The sequence below is a fragment of the Electrophorus electricus genome, chromosome 1 (assembly GCF_041902795.1).
Source record: "Electrophorus electricus isolate QZ-2024a chromosome 1, ASM4190279v1, whole genome shotgun sequence".
NCBI lineage: Eukaryota > Metazoa > Chordata > Actinopteri > Gymnotiformes > Gymnotidae > Electrophorus > Electrophorus electricus.
This window is the reverse complement of record NC_137497.1, coordinates 4656648-4680055: the sequence shown is the minus strand read 5'-3', so window position 1 is coordinate 4680055 and position 23408 is coordinate 4656648. Positions and strand designations below refer to the sequence as shown.

The 23408-nt window shown below is 45.5% G+C and overlaps 2 protein-coding genes across 16 annotated transcripts in view; both read right to left on the bottom strand.

The window, feature by feature from the left end:
- The window catches only part of unc13ba (unc-13 homolog Ba (C. elegans)), a 40712-nt gene extending 24748 nt beyond the window's left edge, over positions 1-15964 (bottom strand). The window contains exons 1-12 of the mRNA XM_081698655.1: positions 15914-15964; positions 14151-14225; positions 13144-13363; positions 12706-12933; positions 11970-12111; positions 9996-10165; positions 6968-7083; positions 6412-6575; positions 5162-5312; positions 4069-4137; positions 876-965; positions 312-452 (exon numbers count right to left, since the gene is read on the bottom strand). Of these exons, the coding sequence (XP_081554781.1) occupies positions 312-452; positions 876-965; positions 4069-4137; positions 5162-5312; positions 6412-6575; positions 6968-7083; positions 9996-10165; positions 11970-12111; positions 12706-12933; positions 13144-13363; positions 14151-14225; positions 15914-15964 (1617 nt within the window). The remainder of the gene's footprint in view (positions 1-311; positions 453-875; positions 966-4068; positions 4138-5161; positions 5313-6411; positions 6576-6967; positions 7084-9995; positions 10166-11969; positions 12112-12705; positions 12934-13143; positions 13364-14150; positions 14226-15913) is intronic.
- LOC113586783 (protein unc-13 homolog B-like) overlaps positions 14171-23408 on the bottom strand; it is a 64289-nt gene continuing 55051 nt past the window's right edge. For 7 of the 15 annotated variants that reach the window (XM_081706875.1, XM_081706936.1, XM_081707285.1 and 4 more), the window contains 2 exons: positions 16646-16695; positions 14171-16509 (listed from right to left, as the gene is read on the bottom strand). In XM_081706875.1, coding sequence (XP_081563001.1) covers positions 16341-16509; positions 16646-16695 — 219 coding nt within the window. In that variant the 3' untranslated portion in view covers positions 14171-16340. Of the gene's footprint in view, positions 17653-18032; positions 18061-18492; positions 21081-23408 lie in introns of all 15 variants that reach the window. The other 8 variants (XM_081707095.1, XM_081707171.1, XM_081707191.1 and 5 more) reach the window with 5 other exon arrangements.

Sequence of the window (23408 nt, the reverse complement as noted above, 5' to 3'; positions counted from 1 at the left end):
GCAGAGGCACAGAGACCCAGTTTACACTGACTGTCCTCTGGATTCTACTGTGTCAACCGTTAATTGGGAGGGGTAACAGAAGGGAGGTGTAATGGGGAGAGGTAACCGAAGGGAGGGTAATGGGGAGTGGTAACAGAAAGGAGGGGTAACAGAAGGGAGGGTAACAGGAAGATTGTACATGATGATCGTCTATAATCAAATGCATGAAACATTCATTCCTGCCAAATTCCAGGAACTCTGAGCAGGGCAGGGTGTGCGTATGTTTGTGCACGTGTGAATGAGTGTGTGTGAATGCATGTGTGTGCACTCACAGCTTCAACGGTGGGCTGGAACTGCCTGCTATAGAGGTCTTGGCAGTTGTTGAAGATGTACTCGTATGTTGAGTTGAGACATGCCTTCACACAGTCTTTCACGACAACAGATGCACGGGGCGGTGCCTGCAACTCCTGCACCTGCACACAAGGGGGCAACAGAGCACACTCACACACGCACACACACACACACACACACACACACACACACACACACACACACACACACACACACACACACACACACACACAGTCTCATAACCTCTCAAACACCCAAACACCACATTGGAATAATTTGGGCTGTATATATAATAAAGAGATTGGGCAGAAGGGAGGAATAATCCAATCTGTTGTAAAAACTGTTGACCAGCTGTCCTATTAACACAAGACCGTTCTCCCTCTCTCACACAGTGGGTCTTTCTCTGTGTGCACAATCACATTTACAGATATCAATTCAAGCTCATTCAACCATCAAAGATGTACGTACATGTGTGTATGTGTGTGTGTGTGTGTGTGTGTGTGCGTGTGTGTGTGTGTGTGTGTGTGTGTGCACGTGTGTGCTACCTTCATTCTGAAGAAGGTGATGCTGGTCAGTAGGTCTACGGTTGACTTCAGGTCTGCCAGCCGGTCTGGACTGCTGGCAGGGAAGTTATTCTACACCCAGAACAGACAGAACACACTTAACATTGCACCCAGAACACCCAGAACACCCCTGACACCTCCAACACTGCACCCAGATCACCCCCAACACTGCACCCAGACCAGTCCAGCACCCTTAACACTGCACCCAGAACACCCCTAACACCCTTAACACTGCACGCAGACCACCCATAACACTGCACACAGATCACCCCTAACACTGCACACAGAAAACCTTTAATACTGCAGCCCTAACACCCTTAACACTGCACACAGAACACCCCTAACACCCCTAAAACTGTACCCAGAAAACCCATAAACTGCACCCGGAAAACCCCTAACATGCCTAACACTGTAACCAGACATCCCTAGCACCCTTAACGCTGTACCCAGACCACCCCTAACACTGCACCCCAACACCCCTAACACTGCACCAACAACACCCTTAACACTGTACCAGACCACCCCAACACTGCACCCAGACCACCCCAACACTGCATCCAGACTACCCCAACACTGCACCCAGAACACCCCTAACACTGCATCCACAACACCCAGAACACCCCTAACACTGCACCCAGAACACCCCTAACACTCTACCCAGAGCGCCCTTAACACTGCACCCACAACACCCTTAATGATGCACCCACAACACCCCTAACACTGCAGCCACAACACCCTTAGCATTGCACCCAGAACACCCCTAAAACCCTTAGAACTGCACCTAGAACACCCCAACACTGCATCCAGAACACCCCTAACACCCTTAACACTGCACCCACAACATCCGTAACACTGCACCCACAACTCCCCTAACACTGCACCAAGACCACCCCTAACACTGTACCCAGACCACCCTTAACACTGCACCCAGACCACCAAAACCACCCATAACACCCCTGACACCCCAACACTGCACCAAGACCACCCCTAACACTGCACCTAGAACACCCCTAACACTGCATCCAGAACACCCCCAACACCCTTAACCCTGCACCCACAACACCCCTAACACTGCACCCCCAACACCCCTAAAACTCTACCCAGACCACCCCTAACACTGCACCCAGACCACCCCTAACACTGCACCCAGACCACACTTAACACTGCACCCAGACCACCCAAAACACCCCTGACACCCCTAACACTGCACCAAAACCACCCCTGACACCCCTAACACAGCACCCAGACCACCCCAACACTGCATCCAGACCACCCAGAACACCCTTAACACTGCACCCACAACACCCCTAACACTGCACCCCCAACACCCCTAAAACTCTACCCAGACCACCCCTAACACTGCACCCAGATCATCCCTAACACCCTAACACTGCACCCAGACCACCCAAAACACCCCTGACACCCCTAACACTGCACCAAGACCAACCCTGACACCCCTAACACAGCACCCAGACCACCCCAACACTACATCCAGACCACCCAGAACACCCCTAACACTGCACCTAGAACACCGCTAACACTGGAAACAGACCACCCCTAACACTGCACCCAGAACTGTCAGAATACTTGCATCATACTTCACTTTTTTGCAACTTATGGTTCAATTGGTTCGTTTATGCATATTTTCCAACTCCAAGCTGTTTAAACTTGAATGTGTATTGGATTTAAGTATATCAGCACAACGGCCCGAGTGCCACAGGGGAAGGAGCAGAACATTCAGACTCCGTCGACGATGATAGATGTTTATTGTGAAACACAGAAGACACGGGCACTCACATAAATGATGTAAACATAGTGCATACAACATCGTGAAACACAAAAGCTAACGAGCAACGATACACATAAATTTTGATTTATACATCCAACAACAACACACCAGCATCGGTTTAAATACACAGACAATATACACGCTGAACCATCTGCAGGTGTGCGCAGACACCAGAGGCGTGGCTACAAGCAAAAACAATTACGCTGAATTCCACTGCACATGATGTGCCGAACCACATGACCAGTGGAAAGAGGAGGAGTCCGTGACAATCAAGTGATGGATATTTTTGTAATGAGGGAGGGTGTGGCCTAAAGAGATCAACAACCTATATCAAGGTGTGCATAATTATTATGTAGCTTCTTTTCCTTAGGCAAAATTTGCCAAAAGAGATTTAACTGACTCTGAGTCAAAAATTGTAAAATGTCTTTCAGAGGGATGCAGCAATCTTAAAATTGCTAAGATATTGGGGCATTATCACAGAACCTTGAAACGTTTTGTTGCAAATAGTCAACAGGGTCACAAATAGCGTGTTAAGAAAAAAAGACACAACTTAACAGCCAAAGATTTGAGAAGACTCAAAGGTGAAGCGACCAGAAACCCATTATCCTACAGTACTGTCATATTCCAGAACTGCAATCTACCTGGAGTGCCCAGAAGTACAAGGTGTTCAGTACTCAGAGACATGGCCAAGCTAAGGAAGGCTGAAAGCCCACCACCACTGAACAAGACACATAAGGTGAAACTAGGCCAAGAAAAATCAGACAGATTTTTTATTTTTTTTTATGGACTGATAAGACGAGAATGACTCTTGACGGACCAGATGGATGGGCCCGTGGCTGGATCAGTAACGGGCATAGAGCTCCACTTTGACTCAGATGCCAGCAAGGTGGAGGTGGGGTACTGCTATGGGCTGGTATTATTAAAGGTGAGCTATTTGGACCTTTTCGGGTTGAAGATGGACTTAAAATCAACTCCCAAACCATCTGCCAGTTTTTAGAAGACACTTTCTTCAAGAAGTGGTACAGGAAAAAGTCTGCATCTTTCAAGAAGACTTGATTTATGATGATTTCATGATTTTTATGCAGGACAATGCTCTATCACATGCTTCGAAGTACTTCACTGCGTGGCTAGCCAGTAAAGGCCTTAAAGATGAAGGAATGACATGGCCAGCTTCCTCACCTGACCTAAACCCTATTGAGAACTTGTGGGCCCTTCTTAAATGGGAGATATACAGTATAAGGAAAACAGTACTGCTCTCCGAACAGTGTCTGGGAGGCTGTGGTTGCTGCTGCACAAAAAGTTGATCATCAACAGATAAAGAAACTTGCTTAATTATTGTGCACACATCGTCATGACGTGCAGGCGGTGGGGTGACGTGTGACTCACCCGGTAGGTGGAGAGGTCGATGCGCAAGGAGTTGTGCAGCTGGTCAAGCAACCTGATGAATCGCTCTCTCTGTCTCACACACACACACACACACACACACACACACACACACACACACACACACACACACATGCACGCAGGCATACATGCATATACACACACACATGCATAGACACAAACACATACAGTCAGCTGGAGAACCTAGGAAAACAATCAAGTGAATACACAACAGCAGCACTCCCAAATGTAAAGAACCATAAGCTAAAACACATTTTCAAAATGACCCAACACACACACACACACACACACACACAGTCTCAGTCACATTGTCTCTCTCTAAGGCTCAGACCCTCAGGGGACTGAACAGTGGCTACTTCATAGAGAAAGCGGCGCACTGATTATTTCTAATCGGTCCGGGGGGGTGTCCCACAAACACTCAGTCTCCCACAATGCACCTCTCTGTGGGAAGTGAGGTTTACCGAAAAACGGATTCAGCACATTATAAAGACTACTGAGTAAACTATGAGTTTACTGAGATGAAGTTCCTTCCTGCAGCAGAGAGGACCAGGGTTACTCTAATCTCACACACGCACGGACACACTAGCAGCTTTCATCTACGCCCAAATGCACCTACACAGTAGACAACAAGACTTGTGGGGTGGTTTCATTGCCCGGAGCTCCCCAAAGACTGCTGCAGCACACCACTCACACCATCATGCATACTAATAACCCCACTGCAATCATTAACCACCCCGAGGTGGACACTAATCACCCATTCCCCGGTCACCATGCTGAGAGGATCCAGTACATGACCCCGAGCAGAGTTCACACTCGGCAGAAAAGCTTCTCTATGGGCAGGGCACACGGTTAGTGAAAGAGCCCCAGGCAGCTGTTAGCAGGGCTTACTCATCTACTAACAGTGCAAATAACTGTCACGATGCTCCAGGGTGACACCATGCGCACATGCCCACTCAGTCCTGTACTCCTGAAACTCTGCTTCAGGGCTTATCGCTGTAGAGAAGGGGCTTATTGTTATGGGGGAGGAGCTTGGCAGTGTAGGGGAGGGGCTTATATCGGGGGGGGGGAGACGTACCCCAAAGTTGGAGGCGGCGAAGCGATCGCCAGCGGACACGCTGGTGGTGGAGGTGGGATGGGCAAAGAATGCGTTGATGTTGGCCAGGAGAGTGCTCATAACAGCCGGAACACCGGACAACATGTACTTAGAGGAGAGGCAGGCAAAGTGTCTTCGGGAGGAGAGAGGAGAGGAGAGGGAAGGAGGAGAGGAGAGAGGGACAATCAGTCAGACAGGAATAAACATGAAAGCCTAGAAAAAGTCATACATACACTTATTAAATTATTTAATATTTAGTCTTAAAATCACATTATCTTATTTACTGAGAGCTTTATTTACTACACACACACACACACACGCACACACACACACACACACACACACTCTCTCCCCTCCCCATCCACACATATTCTGTCATCCTTGTTTCACACATTTCCCTGCCTGTTTTACCATAGATGACAGTAGTGTTCATGCATCTCAGCACCCTTTATGAATCCCACCCACCCACTCTCACTCACTCACACACACACACACACACACACACACAGACACAGCATGTTGTGAGAAACCCATTCACTATATTATGCATTCATGCAACAACACAGTAATACCATAGTCCAACAGTTACTGAACACAGTATTGAGTCCAATCATAGTCACACACACACACACACACACACACACACACACACACACACACACACACACAGGTCTGATTTAGTTGTTATTTGGCCCTCTGACTTTAACGACACTCCTTTCTGGACCCTATTTAAGCCCAACCGCACACTCGGGGGCTCTGTGATTAGTGTGTACTTTTGGAACAAAATAAATGCATTAACACAGAGTAATGGATTAATTATTAAAATCTCTTCAAACCACACACACGCTGTGCTGTCTCCTCACACACACCATCAATCAAGAAAATAATCAGGAAGGGTTACAGAGGTTCCCAGAATTCCTAGCGATTCCCAGCATCCATAGCAGTTCCTACTGATGTTCATATTGATGCTTCCTACCACAGCTGGGTGGTATGGTATTTTTTGTAGTGATGCAATTATTAAGTTACGATGCATTTTATACGTTTCATACTGCATATTTGCTATAGTCCTGTTTTAAGTTCATATCCCTGCACAGGCCATTTAATTGTTTGCACAGCAGTAATATTGTGTATCATAGTAACTTTGCAGAGAATAATCAGTTTTCTCACAATAACATTATCACCCAAGATTAACACAAACCCTCCCGTTCCATTACTTACACATACACACTTACGTCATGGCCTGGTAGATGGATTCTACTCCATAGCGGATGGCGAACTCGTCCACTATCTCCTGCTCCACCTCCTCAAAGTAAACCATCCAAGCGTTGTCACCACTCACCACAGGCAGCTTGAAAACACCCTGGTCCTCCATGTCCATCATGCAGTGGAAGATATTCTACACACACGCACGCACGCACGCACGCAACCGCACACAGACCAGGGAGACTCGTGAGAAGGCCTGCACGTGTGGACAAGGTCCTCTACCTTCTATATGCAAGGGTGTGTGTGTGTGTTTGTGTGTGTAAATTGACCACCCACTTCATTAGAAACACCTGTCTTGCAATTACATCCACCGGCCACTTTATTAGGTACGTGTGTGTGTGTGCGCACGGTACATGTGTGTGGGTGTGCGTGTGTTCAAGGTGTACAATTACAGAAAGCCCATTCGCTGTACCCCATCCAGGGAGATGTATTTTAGGTAGTGTGTGTGTGTGTGTGTGTGTGTGTCTGTGTGTGTGTGTGTGTGTGTGTGTGTGTGTGTATGTGTGTGTGTGTGTGTGTGTGTACCTCATGCAGGCAAGTGTATTGTAGGTGGTAAGGTGCTACTTTCTCCTCTCCTTTGATCTCCACACTGATCTGAAGTCTTATGGCTCCTGACACAGCTGACCTATCAGTACGCTTCTCTGTGGACACACCCACACACACATACACACACACACACACACACACACACACACACACACACACACGCAAATACACAGACATACAAGCACACAAACACCCACACACATAAGCGCACACACACATAAGCATGTAAACACACACACACACACACACACCGAATTCCTCCTTCCACAAAGAGCTGAAAACCCTGTTCATGCATTTTAATGATGCGGGTGCGATCGCCTGCCAGAGAGAGTTTCCTGTGATCAGAAGAGAAGTCTGACTACAGCTAACATTTAATGAGAGCTACACAGATGAAAGGAGAGAGGCAGAACGTTGGGGGTTGAGACAGAGAGAACAAGGGGAAAATGCAGCGACGAGGTGATGTTATGTAAGAGTGTGTAAGAGTGTACGTCACATTCTCAGACTCCAGTCAAAATTCAGTCTGAAATATCATATGAAACATCTACTGGAGGGATGTGTTGGTGTACAGGGGCTAAATGTGTGTGTAGAGGATGTAAGTGTGTGTAGAGGATGTAAGAGTGTTTATGGAGGATGTAAGTGTGTGTAGAGGATGTAAGTGTGTGTAGAGGATGTAAGAGTGTTTATGGAGGATGTAAGTGTGTGTAGAGGATGTAAGTGTGTGTAGAGGATTTAAGTGTGTGTAGAGGATGTAAGAGTGTTTATGGAGGATGTAAGTATGTGTAGAGGATGTAAGTGTGTGTAGAGGATTTAAGTGTGTGTAGAGGATTTAAGAGTGTTTATGGAGGATGTAAGTGTGTGTAGAGGATGCAAGTATGTGTAGAGGATGTAAGTGTGTGTAGAGGATGTAAGAGTGTTTATGGAGGATGTAAGTGTGTGTAGAGGATGTAAGTATGTGTAGAGGATGTAAGTGTGTGTAGAGGATTTAAATATGTGTAGAGGATGTAAGTGTGTGTAGAGGATGTAGGTATGTGTAGAGGATATAAGTGTGTGTAGAGGATGTAAGTGTGTGTAGAGGATGTAAGTGTGTGTAGAGGATGTAAGAGTGTTTATGGAGGATGTAAGTATGTGTAGAGGATGTAAGTGTGTTTATGGAGGATGCAAGAGTGTGTAGAGGATGTAAGTGTGTGTAGAGGATATAAGTGTGTGTAGAGGATGTAAGTGTGTGTAGAGGATATAAGTGTGTGTAGAGGATGTAAGTGTGTGTAGAGGATGTAAGAGTGTTTATGGAGGATGTAAGTGTGTGTAGAGGATGTAAGTGTGTGTAGAGGATTTAAGTGTGTGTAGAGGATTTAAGAGTGTTTATGGAGGATGTAAGTATGTGTAGAGGATGTAAGTGTGTGTAGAGGATATAAGTGTGTGTAGAGGATGTAAGTGTGTGTTGAGGATGTAAGAGTGTTTATGGAGGATGTAAGTGTGTGTAGAGGATGTAAGTGTGTGTAGAGGATGTAAGAGTGTTTATGGAGGATGTAAGTGTGTGTAGAGGATGTAAGTGTGTGTAGAGGATGTAAGAGTGTTTATGGAGGATGTAAGTGTGTGTAGAGGATGTAAGTGTGTGTAGAGGACTTAAGTGTGTGTAGAGGATTTAAGAGTGTTTATGGAGGATGTAAGTATGTGTAGAGGATGTAAGTGTGTGTAGAGGATATAAGTGTGTGTAGAGGATGTAAGTGTGTGTAGAGGATTTAAGAGTGTTTATGGAGGATGTAAGTGTGTGTAGAGGATGCAAGTATGTGTAGAGGATGTAAGTGTGTTTATGGAGGATGTAAGTATGTGTAGAGGATGTAAGTGTGTGTAGAGGATTTAAGTGTGTGTAGAGGATTTAAGAGTGTTTATGGAGGATGTAAGTGTGTGTAGAGGATGCAAGTATGTGTAGAGGATGTAAGTGTGTGTAGAGGATGTAAGAGTGTTTATGGAGGATGTAAGTGTGTGTAGAGGATGCAAGTATGTGTAGAGGATGTAAGTATGTGTAGAGGATGTAAGTGTGTGTAGAGGATGTAAATATGTGTAGAGGATGTAAGTGTGTGTAGAGGATGTAGGTATGTGTAGAGGATGTAAGAGTGTTTATGGAGGATGTAAGTATGTGTAGAGGATGTAAGTGTGTTTATGGAGGATGCAAGAGTGTGTAGAGGATGTAAGTGTGTGTAGAGGATATAAGTGTGTGTAGAGGATGTAAGTGTGTGTAGAGGATATAAGTGTGTGTAGAGGATGTAAGTGTGTGTAGAGGATGTAAGAGTGTTTATGGAGGATGTAAGTATGTGTAGAGGATGTAAGTGTGTGTAGAGGATGTAAGTGTGTGCGTGCACTTATTCTCTAACATCCAGACAACTCCTTGCAGCTCTCGAGGTCATTAAGGTGAAATTAAAACTCGGACTAAATCACATTCGGATTGCGTCCCTCGTCCCCAGCTGCTTTTCTACCTCACGCGAATCCGAATGATCAACATCAAACCGGCTTATCCGATATGCCGTACGGAATTATTACACATTCCTTTGGATGTTGGGCTCAGACGGATCAGTGGAGAGGAGATTCAGAACAAATACATGAACAGAGACAATGACTGAGATAATGACTGGGGATAGCAGAGATGACGCTGCTTTCAAGTTACACAATTACGGGTAATTACGGTGGTGTGAGATGACCCAGGGGCTAGAGAGACAATCAGATTTTCAGATCAAGCATAAAAAAAAATCATCATTTATTAACTTAAACTTGGACTTCCTAGTTGTTGCATCTGTCAAGTTGCGCAAACTGTTTTTACAGTGTATGTATATGTGTGTGTGAGTGTGGGTGTGTGTGTGTGTGTCTTTGTCTGCGTATATATATATATATATATATATATATATATATATATATATATATATACACACACACACACACACACACACACACACACACACATTTCAAACATTCCCAAACACACGCATGCTCACACACACGTGGTGGAACACACCCAGGTTGTACCAGACATCCATCTCTCCACTGAGGGTCCGGACCTCGATGATGCTTTGACCCAGGAAGTCGTCTGACTCCCTCTTCAGCCTCTGCTTCACACGCGACTTAATATCATCGTCCTCATCCCACACGCGCACCTTGACGCGGTCCGACGAGTTGTGGCACTCACTGGCCGACAGAGACGAGACAGAACGCAATAGACCAGATGACAAATGGAAGAGTTGCAAGTCCTGAAACCAACACTTCAAGTAGCTGTCAAAATCCATGAACAGAAAATGCAGCAAGAATCAATCCAAATCAATGAAATTTTGCTTAGATTGTCAAAGCAGACTTGGTTTCAAAGGAGCTTTACAGAAACCCCGGTCTAGAAAAGGTCAGAGTCATCTGTTCCTACTGTGGGCTTTGTTATTGGGTTATATTGCATTTGTTTGTTTGTTGTATTTATAGTACATGTCAGAAGGCGTCCTGTGATCAGATGAAAACATGGATACAGTCATTAGCATCGATACCTAGCATCTAAGCCGGGTGTTAAGGGAAAAGAAAACAAGATCATTTTGAATACAACTTAAGTTACCAAAGCGGAAAAACTTTCTATGGAACATTGATGGACTATGGAAACTTGAAACCCGTCCATGGTTTATCCAACCCAACGGCGATACTCATCTGGATTACGAGGGGTTTGGTATCAGCAGAGTTTTGATCTGCAAGTTAGCTAGTAAGCAAATACTTCTGCTAGCATGGCAATGAACAGACTGCTCAGTTAGAAAAGCTTATTCCGGCATCAACATCAGCTGGGTAGCTATCTTAACAATCTACTCTGACTCCATATTTCCACAATTAACGAGCTAGTTAACATAACCCATTTATTTGAAGTAAAATGTCTAGCTTTTAATGTTATGTGATATGCAAATACGCTAATTAGTCAGCTGGTCTGCTTGGCCTCGAATTGTGAGTCAAATGGGCAATGAATGAGTCTCTGATTCCTTCTTCTTTTAATGTTTCCTTTTCGTCAGATCACATCTGTTCAAGAAGCCAAAGATTCAAAAGACTCAGCTAACCGAACTCTAATTAGACTCATCTTGCCCTTGCAAGCATGCAGCACATGTATGATGTGTGTCCTCTGAATACCGGCCAGAAGTCCAGTGAAAGACATGCTTGTGGCAGTAAACCAGCTAGCAAACGCTCCCTAGTCAGTCAGTGTGACCTGTAAGCTGTCTTTGTTGTGTCCCGGGCTGAAAGGTGAAAGGTCAGCTGTCTTCCAAATGGCCTATAGACATTCGCTTAGGCCAGAAAAAAAAAAAAAAAAAACTCCTCCAGGAATAGAAGGATTACAGAAATAAAAGATGCATCAACAAAACGAGCAGAAAACAGGAAGCAAACACCAGGCAAGAAATAATATAACAAGAAACCCAGCTGACTGCACATACAGGCTTTATAAACGCTCCCAACAGCTTTATAAGCGAATACTCCCACAGGCTTTATAAACACTCCCAACAGCTTTGTAAACAAAGACTCCCAACTGCTTTAAAGGTTCTGATTGAATTATTATTTGTATTCGCAATGCCTTCTTTTAGAGAGATGATAATTTCTCTTGAGAATCTTTTAACTCTGTAGTCTGCTCCTCCTGGTCTGGAAAGAGCAGATCTATCTCTGGGTGTCTGCGTGCTAACTGAAATCAGGCTGAAGAAGTAGGTCCACCAGTAGGGCAGCAGTAGAGAGCTCAGCCAGAAATACCCATTCCTGACAGTACCCAACAGAGACGTAAAATCTTCCCATTTTCTCTCCGATTTTGGTGATGTCCCCTGTCCACTGTCCATTGTCCACTGTCCCCTGTGGCTTGTCCATAAATGGTGCAGACTTGTAAACTTGATGTTTGAGTAAAATAGACTTGGATATCAATGTAAAGCTGCTTAGTGGCAGTGTGTGTTAAATGTGCCGTGGAGATGAGTGTTGCAGGGGATACGGGGCTCACAAGTTGAAGGTCTCCTCCCAGACGGGGTTCAGATTGCCATAGATGGTCTTCGTCCTCTTCTTCGTCTTTCCCACCTGCACCGTCACGTACGGGTCACTGGAGCCAGTGCGGTCCTTAGCCTGCAGACCCTGTGCACTCAGTACTGCGCGCGCGCACACACACACACGCACACACACACACACACACACACACACGAAGTAATGCAATCAAAATAAGCCATAAAGGGTCCTGTGTCAACCCCTACACAAACAGTGTCTGAATCATGGGTTCCACGTGACTTACGTTATCTTATACTCATCCACCTGCCCCACTACCACTATCTGCACAATCAGTGTCTGAATCACTGTGTTAAACAAAAGTGAAATTGCTACATGCAGGACAATTCAAGATCCATTAGGAGATGCCCAGCCAATCAGAGGAGAGGACATGATAAAAGCTTTGCATGTTTCCCAGTAGTCTGTGTGGTTTGTGATCAGCTCACTGCGTGGGAGAATGCTTTCAGACATGGACAGTATTGGGCCACTAAATCTCCAATCAAAGCAGTTGCATTTGTTGTTGTTTATTATTGTTGTGGTAAACAATCAGCCAACTCATTTTATCATACTGACCCTTATTAACTTAATGTGCCAGTGGAGAAACAATCAAATGTACAGCTCACCTCTACAGCTGTGAAAGCTTGTCATGTGAGTGCTTGGTATCTAACACTTTTTGTCCCTCAGATGTCCATGTAATTGACCTGTAATGGAGATCTTGGCAGACCATTTGGAGGTCCCGTCCAGGACAGCCTGTTTGACAGTCTTCATCTGCTGTGCGTGGCTCAGCTTGGACACGCCGAAGACGCTCCGGATCACCTCAAAGATCTCTGGCTTGTTCCTCTCCCGGATCTTCATTCGGTCCTTCATGGCAGAGATGATGTGCTGGGTGCGGTCCTCCGATCCAGTCTTACTGCTCTTCTCTGCAGCTCCTACACAGAGAGAGAGAGAGAAAGAGAGAGAGAGACAGAGAGAGAGAGAGAGATGGACAGACAGACAAAGAGAGTAGTGAAGAACTGTGTGGGAAGACTGGTCCACCTAACAGGTGTTTATGAACTACACTGGGCTTTCGCCTGTAGAGAAGGAGTTGTGATCAGGTGATCTCTGCGAGTGTGGGCAGGAGACCCCGGGGCACGTCTCACTCTGCAAGCAGTCGGCGTTGAGCAGGTCCTGGCACTTCTCGTGGCATTTGACCCCGCACTCGGAGCAGCGCATGCCCTGTCGGGCAATGCCCCACAGCAGCCCCTCGCAGTCGTAGCAGTAGGTTGGCGTGGTGGCCGTCCACACCTCGAAGTTGTGTGGCGTGGTGCAGGAGATTGGGTAGATCAGAGCCTGGAGGGTCTTCTTATACACATGGCTCTTCTGCAGGGGGGGCCGGGGGGAGAGGGGGAGCGACGAGATGGTGAGAGATGGTGCAGAAGGTCAAAAGAAGTTTGGAAAGAGTCAGGGAGTAAGGGACAGAGAGAAGGATGGATGAACTGAGGGAGATCATGTGACTGGTGGAGGTGTTGTGGGGGCAGCTGCTCTTTAAGATGCTGCCTCGTTGGATGCAGACACCAGGCCATGAAGCATGAAGCCTGTTGGATTACTGTCCTCTGCAGCTCCCAGCAGATGGTGCAGAGTGAAGGCCAAGCCCACCCAACTGGCGCAGCGCCGCATTAGCATTGGTGCTAGTAAGCCCCGCCCTCCTCCAGAAATGGTTAGCCCCGCCCTCTGCCAGCGCTCCCCATGATGCACAGGGGTGTGCTCAGCTGGGCGCAGGAGTGGGCAGAGGCCGGCACAGCAAGCGTGGCACATCACAGCCCGTGGGCATCCACCTCCGGTCCAGTGTTCTCATTGGTGGACTGGCTAAGACTCTCTTTTCAAGCTATGACTCATGCGCAGGTCGTGAGAAGGCGCTTCGTGAGGGATGTTTACCATATTCGAAGGAGGCGGAGAAGAGAGAGTGAGTTTGTGGGTTTAATTTGGGGTTATGATCAAAGCAGTGTATCAAAGAAAAATAAGTGTCACCCAGGACGATTTCGTTAGAAATGTCAGTTGTGTGTGTGTGTGTGTGTGTGTGTGTGTGTGTGTGTGTGTGTGTGTGTGTGTGTGTGTGTGTGTGTGTGTGTGTGTGTGTGTGTGTGTGTGTGTGTGTGAGACATCGCACCAGCTCCTCGTCTTTGAGTGAGGGCCTTGAAGCCAGCGCAGAGGAAACGCCAGCTTTCCTGGACTGCACCAGGGACTATGGAGAGAGCAGAGAGAGATCATGAGACAAAGAGAAAAGAAACAGGGTGCAAGAGAGAAATACATGAGACAAAGAGAGAAAGCTTAAGAGCAGTAAAGCCGAGACAACCATCAGAGACACAGAAAGCACAGAGACAGAGAGACTGATAAATCATTAATGTCCAGAAAAACAAGAAAGAATACAAACAAGCTGCTCAAATATGTCAGAAAAACCAAAAGCTGTACCAAAGCTGTATCACACATACACACACATACACGCACACACACACACACACACACACACAAGTGCACGCACACACACACTGTAGACATTCATCTTAACACCACACTCTTTTGGCCCTTTAATACAGACCAATAAACTTCAACTGCTCTTGTAAGAAGTACCATAAAAACATTCATTTTCTCCCCTTAGGTTCCGCAAGTCTTTAAAAAACCAAAAGCTTTCATGAAAGTTCTGAAATGGCTGATGTAAAGATATTCCTTCTGAAAGAGCCCGAGAGATAAGCAGGGAGAATAAACAGAGGTTTAAAACCAAGCAGTACAAAGTACAGGGCGTGAGAAGCAAATGTTTGAATGCTAATATTTAAAAGATGAAAGATTATGCTAAATATGTGTGTTTAGCCTGTCATCCTGAGAGCAGAAATTAACACTTCTCAAATTCTGACTTCTGCATCAGAGCACAAATCAGAGCCTGTATTCTTATTCAGAAATGCATCACTCAAAAAATCTATCTTTTTCAAACATATTCTTTCTGAAACAAAAAATGTCTCCCAGCAACTACTGATGCTTTTGAGAAGGTTTTTTTTTGTGTGTCATGCTGTTTACAATGCCTAAAGTCATAGTGGAATCATTGCCGGGGAGACTTTCCACATGCTCCACCACAGGAAGGGGGGGGGTTGTGGGTGAGTGTGTGTGAGGGGACATTCAGCTGTACGCTGCCACACAAACGTGACACACACCCCACACGCGAGTCACGGAGCAACCGCCAGCCAAAGCGGGTGGGTGAGAGAGACACGCAGCCACTGGCCCCTGTAACTCATAGTCCACCCACAGCACTCACACGCAACGAATTATGACAGCCCAATTCAGTTGTTCTCAGATCAGGTGTCCCAACAGGCAAGACCAGTGCCGTCCCAGAGTCTAACCCTCCCACCTCCATTCAGCTGGTCTCAGATCAGATGTCCCAGCAGGCAAGACCAACGCTGTCCCTGCAAGTCCTCTTCACCCATACATTTCTGAGCAGACCAGCTCATTAAGTCAATCAGTTGTTTTATCACTTATCACTATGTCTGGGCCTGGTGTACAATTACTGAGCGGAGCTGAGTTCCTGCTGAATTAAACCTCTCCTGAGGTGCTGATGAGAAGTTAACCCCATGCCTGTGGACACCTGGCGGACGTCCGTCCATGTGGCTGCTTCCGTAAGGAGCAGTAACATTCGGTTCGAGGGCCATTCAGTGTTCTACAGGCTCTCCCACACGACTGACCTCAGTGCTGAAACGGTAACGAGCTGACAAGCTCACTCAGGTAATAGAGCAGGAACGACTCTGACCTCTGACCTGCTGAAAGGTAAACTAGAGGGAGAGACTACAGAAGAAAGCACTGTGTGTTATTGCATGGCCTGTTTAGACGCTATTCACCTGAGTATACCCTCAAAACACCTGTAGTGCAAGAGAAGAGAGTTCACACCATCGTCAGGAGATCGCGTGTCCGATCCCCGATGATGCCATAACCATCCATAGCCAAGCGCCTGAGAGAAGCTGAGCTCTCAGGGAGGGTGGGGCATACTCACTCTCCCCTGTCAGTTACAGCAACATTGGCCAATCACGGGTGTCTGATGGGAGGGAATTGACTTTGACTAAAATAAGAGGAAAATCCCCCCCCCCAAAAAAGCAAAACTGATGAATGATCATGAGGGTTCATATGATTGACATCTGATTGTGTAGAAGTTTAATAATTGTTTCCTCCTGCTATTTTGTAATAGAAACTTTTTAGTAACTTACCATAGCCTGGATGTGGTCCCAGAATGAGCAAAGGCAAAAAAAGAATATCGATATCATTATTACAGATTAACAAAAACATTCCCCATGCACCACCACGTCTTACATCTCATACATTACACACAACAAGTCATCAATCTAGAAGACACTGTGTGTTTAACTCTGTTTAATATTAAATGGAGCACAAAGTTATGCGAGGCTCTTACCACTTCACTAACCAAAGGAAACGGCTTTCTCCTCCGGAGATCAGGCATGCTGTCAATCCCAAAGATACCCATGGCATTGCTGAGAGAGAGAAAGAGTGCGAAAGAGAGAGAGAGAGAGAGAGAGAAACAAAACAAAAAACAAAAAGAAACAGACAAAAATCAAAAAGCAATAAAATGAGAGTCCAGTAAACCGAAGGACAAGTAACGCTGAATACTCAGGCTTGGTCAGGGACTGTGGGCTGGGGTCTCCATCGCTAGTCTGGACCTGCGTGCACAAGAAGACATCAATCACAACAGTCATGCACAAAACAAGGAAACTATTCCAAACCAGAGAGACAAAGACAATAACTGCACAGGGTAAAACAAAAGAGGCCTCGTAGTTCGGTTGATTGAGTTTCAAGTGCAAAGCAAACCAGCAAAGACCAGTACATTCTGTGTGTGTGTGTGTGTGTGTGTGTGTGTGTGTGTGTGTGTGTAATAAAGTAAGCCATGCAAAATTCATGGGTAAATGCAATATTCAAGGATACTGCTATACACGCTCATTAAAAAAAAACACAGCAAGGACAGCATGTTGAATTTAAATGCAATTTTGACTGACCGAAGACTCCGGTGAGAATGTGATGCGAGCACATTAATGACAAGCATGCATGACAAACAGGGACTCACACGTCTGACTATGAGAGAACATGACTGTGTCGGAGGGGTGTGAAGACTCGCACGTGTGCGACACGTTGCACATCTGGTACCCCACTGTCCATGGAGGCATGGTATGCTCACCGTCTAAAATGAATCTATATTAAGCACTATGTTGAAATGTGTGTGTGAGAGGTCGAAGTGACTGACTCACAAGACCGTATCCCCAGTTGAACACCGCTGGGGATTTATCTCCCGCTGCAGCTGTTTTGGTCTCTGCATTAGGGTTCTTTTCACACTGTTCACTTAATCCCTGAGGTACCAGCTTAAGGCAATAAACAAAAGCGATAAACACTTGATACACAGAACTAGTCTAATGGCTCTCAAAGTAAGCGAGGATGGCTTTATGGGGGATAATGAACACGAATGTAAGGGGCTGATGAGGTGCGTGCTCTGTGCTGCGCAGGCTTGCGTGGGATCACGCATCTGCATTGCAAAGAGAGAAAGCATTTGTTTTTGTTGTGGTTCGTTTGTTTGTTTTAATGACATCACTGATCAAACATAACCTGATCTTCATCCTGACTGCCATCTGAAAATCAAACAGAAACACAAACAGGCATGAGGATACCGAACAATTACCAAGCAGAATTAATCACAAACATCAAACAAAAGAACACAACAGCATTTAACAGGAAGCTTTCGAGAATTAGAAGCATGTGCTAGTTGCTAGTGTGGATCTTAAACAAAAAGACTTTGGGGACTTTCCTATCAATAAATTCTCGTGCTCATAAAAGTTTTACTGAGATGTATAATTCATTTTATCACAGGGCCCTAATTTCCGTCTCTACTTTTATGTCAGGTTTGTTTTTGCGGAGAGTAATTAATTTGCCCTGAGCCCTGCAAACAGTGGGCACCATTTACACACAAAAAAAAAAACAAAAAAAAAAACAACCCCGTCCAAACACCCACCGGCTGTCTGAGTCAGCAGTTTCAATGCCTGGCGAAAGATCAAAACAAAAAATGGATGCAAAAAGGATAAAAGGGGAAGTGAGACAGCTCTGTAAGTTACAGATAAAATTCAATGCAGACTTCTTTAAAGGGGTTTGGATTCTGACTACTCACATGGATGATGAAAGTGAACAGGTTAAATTCACCAAGACTTTGATTACTCGTCATAGCTACCAGTGTGCAAGCTTTTGAGAGATGGGTTTGACATCTCCAGAAAACTCTTACGAGAGTATCATATTCAGACATTTCAAAGGGAATATGAGAAAATGTCTTTGTTTGTTGGACAGAAAATCAGACTAGGTTAAGAATACTGACAACTACTAACTAAACTACAGTACTGTGCATCGCTTAAATTTTAATGTTGCTGAGATGATGAAGAATGGAAGAAAGATTGGAGTTCAAATTCAGATGAAAAAAATACCTGTGTTGAAGTCATCTTGAGAGAACGTGAAAAGGGTCACCATGCCGACAGTTCTTCTGCTCCCTCTCTTCTCCCTAAGGATCTGCTGAAAGCTCTTCATACACTTCAGCCTCAGAGCGTCTTGCTCACTAAGCTCCAGGGGTTGATCTCCTTCATCTCCTTCCGCCTCTGCAGGGAGATCTGTTTGGGGCTGTTCTTCAGCTATAGGATCCCCTGATGTTTCTCTCTGCTCCACCTGGGGTACCAGCTCTTCAGCAGAGATGGAGACCCAGGTCGATCCTGGCAGGGTAACATCAGTGGCATGCAATGTTGTGTCCCTGGAGGCTCCCAGTTCAGAACAAAGACTTGTTCCCAAAGGTTCACTATTCTGCAGAGAAGTTTTTAAACTGCCATCTACTGGCTTAGGCACAGTATTGCAATGGTTTGATGAAGAAATGCTTTCCTTTGGCTCCAGATGTCCAGTTTCAGTGTCGTTGACTTGAGACTCCTCGGAAGTGTTGACTGCAATTTCAGTTTGAAGAGTCTCTACGTAAGGCATTTCTGTCTGAGGTACTTCCTGGCTAGGTGTCTCACTATCAGTAGAGTCTAACTGAACCTCCCTACAGTGGGACATGGGTGGGTAAGAGTCAGCTTTTTCCACTGGTGATGTTGCCCCAGTTGCCTCCAGCTTCTTTAGTGCCCCCTTTAGGGTACTTTTGAAATCCAGCACTGCCCTACCAAACCTCAAAACGTTGAATCCCACATTGTTTGACTCCTGTTCGGTGGTGTACAGACCAGAGCAGGCTGGGTACCCAGCATTCCAGGTCCTGCTAGCTATGGGTGCAGTACTAGCTGGACCAACACCACCATCTAAAGACTTCCCGTTCAAAGTGAAATGTTTGTAGTTTTCATTGGAGGAAGAAGAACCAGAGTCTACACCAGCAAAGTTATGACACAGTCTCAGAGAAGTCCCACAGGGCTCTCCCTCTGCTGAACACTGAGAACAGTCACAAACACTCACAAATTCACTGGGTTCCTTTCCCTCAGAATGCACATCCATCTTGCATGTATGTGGACTATTTCCATGTCCAAGCCACTCTTCCCTGCGTGTGCTAACAGAAGATTTGTAGTGATGACTGGATGACATGGAAATGTGCTGTGAGCAGGCACCAGTGGATTCTTCCAGTGCAATACCAGCACCCTCATTCCTTGAAGAGCCCCAGGTGTCTACAGCGCAACTTCCTTGTCTGGAGTATGGATCCTCTTCACTCCATCTCATCTCCCTACTCCCACTCTGTCCCAGCCCTGTCTGGTCCCAGTTCTGCCAATCTCTGTTGGGGAGAACCAGCCCAGAGGAGGGTCTCTCTTGATCAGATGCAGACTTGCGGCTTTGGCCAGAGGAAAGGGAGCTAGTAGTCGGACAATCCTTCCCATCTTGGGGCTCAAGTAAGCTAAGCTTCCTTCTCCCTGAATCTGGGGACGTGTCCGATCTCTTTTTAGAAGTATCGTCTTCGAATAAACTGTGGATGCTACCATCAGCGCTTGAGAAATTAGATGGAGCCCTACCAGACTGTTTTTTAGCTCTGAATTCTGACTGCTGGGCACAGGAGGATTTGCATTTCTCATCAAACTCTTCACACCCTGGTCGCGTGCCACCATGGACCTTGCCATAGCCCTTACAGAGGGGACTCTCAGATCCATAATGGAGGGAAGATCCGTCTGTGGACACAGCCCCAGACCCTGTCTCTGGACCTGACCTGGCACCTGAGCGAATGCCTTCGATCTCCATTAAAACTGCATCCACACAGCTGGACACCTCTTCAACGGACCCATGAACAGAAGACAGATACTTCCTCAGGTCGGAAATTTCCTCCTGGATTTTATTGATTCCTCTTAATTCCTTCAGTATGTGCTCAATAATGGCACTTGGCTCTTCTTCTTGATCCGTTTCCTCCTCAATCTTTTCCTGCATAGCCGTGTTCGACTGATAAAGCAGAGAATCCTTCTGACACATGGACGGCTCATCAGTCGGTCCCCTGCCGAAAGCTAACCCAGACCCACTGAGATCTGGGCTCCCCTGTAACTCTACTGGCTTGCTGGGTTGTAGAGTACAGGGGATCCTGACACCACCCTCTCGGTTCAGCACGACCTCTCCGACGCAACACGCACCAGAATCCTGTCCTTGCCCGTTTGCCATCTGGGAAGGCTGGCAGGTTTCAGCCGGAGCTGTTCTCCTCCTGGGGCACTCCTGCACCTGGTCCACATCTTCTGTCTCTCCTTCATCCTCCTCCTCAATCCCCGCATAGTAGATGCCCATAGCCTGGGCAGAGCGGTCAGCAGGGCCCTGGAGGAAGCGATGGATCTTCCCACGCAGGACCAGGGCAACCCTGGGGTTGGGCTGTCTCCTCTTATTCTTGGGCCGACCGTGCTGCGCGACCCCCGTTCCACCCTGGCCATTGCAACGGCTGCGGGAGAACATTTTTGACTGGCTGCTGGGGCAGCTTGAAAACGCAGCTCCCGATTCCAGTGCCGAAAGTCGGATTCACGTCATGAGAAGTTTCAGTACTGAAAAAAATCAGCTGAGAGCTAATTGTGGAATATTTCCATTGCTGAAGGAGAGGGGGAAGAAAAAGCATATTCAGTTGTAAAAACTGTAAATCACTTCTTTAAACTAGACGTTTTTAAACTAGACTTCCATCTCTAACCCAGTGTCCCAGTCGCCTTCTGGTCTGAATGCATCACCCCTTCTCCTCACCACTCCACTACACTGTTTCTGCTGACGCTACGCCACAGTCGGTCCACCAATCAGGAGCATACGTCAGTGCATATGTCAACTCCAAGTTACCAAATGTCAGATGCTCGCATGTTGTGAAAAGTCAGAGGATGACTGCGCATTTTATTTGAACTTCCATTTGTCCGTACCACACATGCACAAGGCAAACAGGCATATATTTAATGTGCATTATGAACAAGACCTAATAATCGTATTTACAAACAAATGACATATACATAAGAGTGTAGAATTTGGTTGCAATAATGATGTTGTGGTTATTGTTGAGATGTAAACACATTTGTGCTTGCTTACATACATATTCTCGCATGCACACCTGCACTAATGTATGATGTACAAGTACAATGTGCCAGTAGGGTTATGTACAACAGTAAATGTAAAATAATTGCTTGCTAACATTTATAGAAAAGTGTGATGAGGTACAGTTACACTGTTTTACCATTGAAAATTGTAAGGAACTGATTCATCTGACATTTATATTTCTCTCTCTCTTTACACACACATACATAGATATGCAGCGCATGATGCATGCACTGTTAGGCAGAATGTGATTGACCTGGAGCACATTACTGACAAGGACAGATGGAGCAATAGAGACCGCTGTACTCAAGAGGTTTCCACTGCACATCATTCACAACAGTAATTAACCATCGTGAGAAGGGGCACATGTAAGGCTGAGGAACGACAACGCTTCCAACATCCTCCCAGCCACTCACAGCTGGAAACACGATACAGACAGCAGGGCTATCCAACACACTACAGACAGCAGGGCTATCCAACACACTACAGACAGCAGGGCTATCCAACACACTACAGACAGCAGGGCTATCCAACACACTACAGACAGCAGGGATATCCAACACACTACAGACAGCAGGGATATCCAACACACTACAGACAGCAGGGATATCCAACACACTACACACTACAGACAGCAGGGATATCCAACACACTACAGACAGCAGGGATATCCAATACACTACACACTACAGACAGCAGGGATATCCAGCACACTACAGACAGGACGGCTATCTAACACACTACAGACAGCAGGGATATCCAGCACACTACAGACAGCAGGGATATCCAATACACTACACACTACAGACAGCAGGGATATCCAACACACTACAGACAGGACGGATATCTAACACACTACAGACAGGACGGATATCTAACGCACTACAGACATATTTAACACATGATAGTCAGCAATCTATGAGGGGCTGTTTCAGTGAAACACTTGTGCGCACACACTGCTACCATATACCTATGAAACACTTGCACATACATCTGAAACATTTTTGGATAAAAAGCCTATTACTTACATTTGCATATGATAACTTACACTTGCATATACACCACGTGTGCGTGGAAGTCACGTCATTGCAACAGGAAGCAAGATATTTAACATGTGTACAGCACGCTCGTGAAAATAAGGTCTGACCTTTGTTTAATCATAAATGAGCTATATGTCCCTATGGTTTAAGAACTCATGATGAGTTATGGAAATTTGAAAATTAATTTAATTTAATTGCAGGTTATTGCAGGTTATTGATCAGATATAGCTGCTATTAGAAATTAAGATTATGTGCTACATTATTTTAGTAAATATTTAGAATGAATGTCATTGATATTGGGAGTATATTCTAATAAACAATGCTGAGATATACGTTCTGAATATTTACTCACATACCGTAGGCTGATTGAGAAGATAACATGTAGCCTAATGCTATGAAGTAGCCACGTCGTTACTAACAGGTCTACATGCTACACAGTGTATCATCTCATCATTTCTAATTCAATTAAGACTGGAATGCTTGAACATAAACTATCCAAACATAGTTCTCATTAGCACAGGGAGTGTATTCCAAAATTTGCTTGAAATTCTCATTAGATTATAAAGTGTTTTATAGTGGTGGGTCACCAATATGTTGTCTGTGTCAAACATGCTAATTAAAACCCAGATCCAAACACTGATTAATATGAACCCCTGTCAAAGTGTACCATGGACGATCAGGAACGCTAGTATGAGTTAAATGTTGGTGGAACTGTAAAAATATTAAGAAATATTAAGAAATATTTAATATAAGAAATATTAAGAAATGTCTTTGATCTTCAGTATTTCAGAATTAAACATCGACAT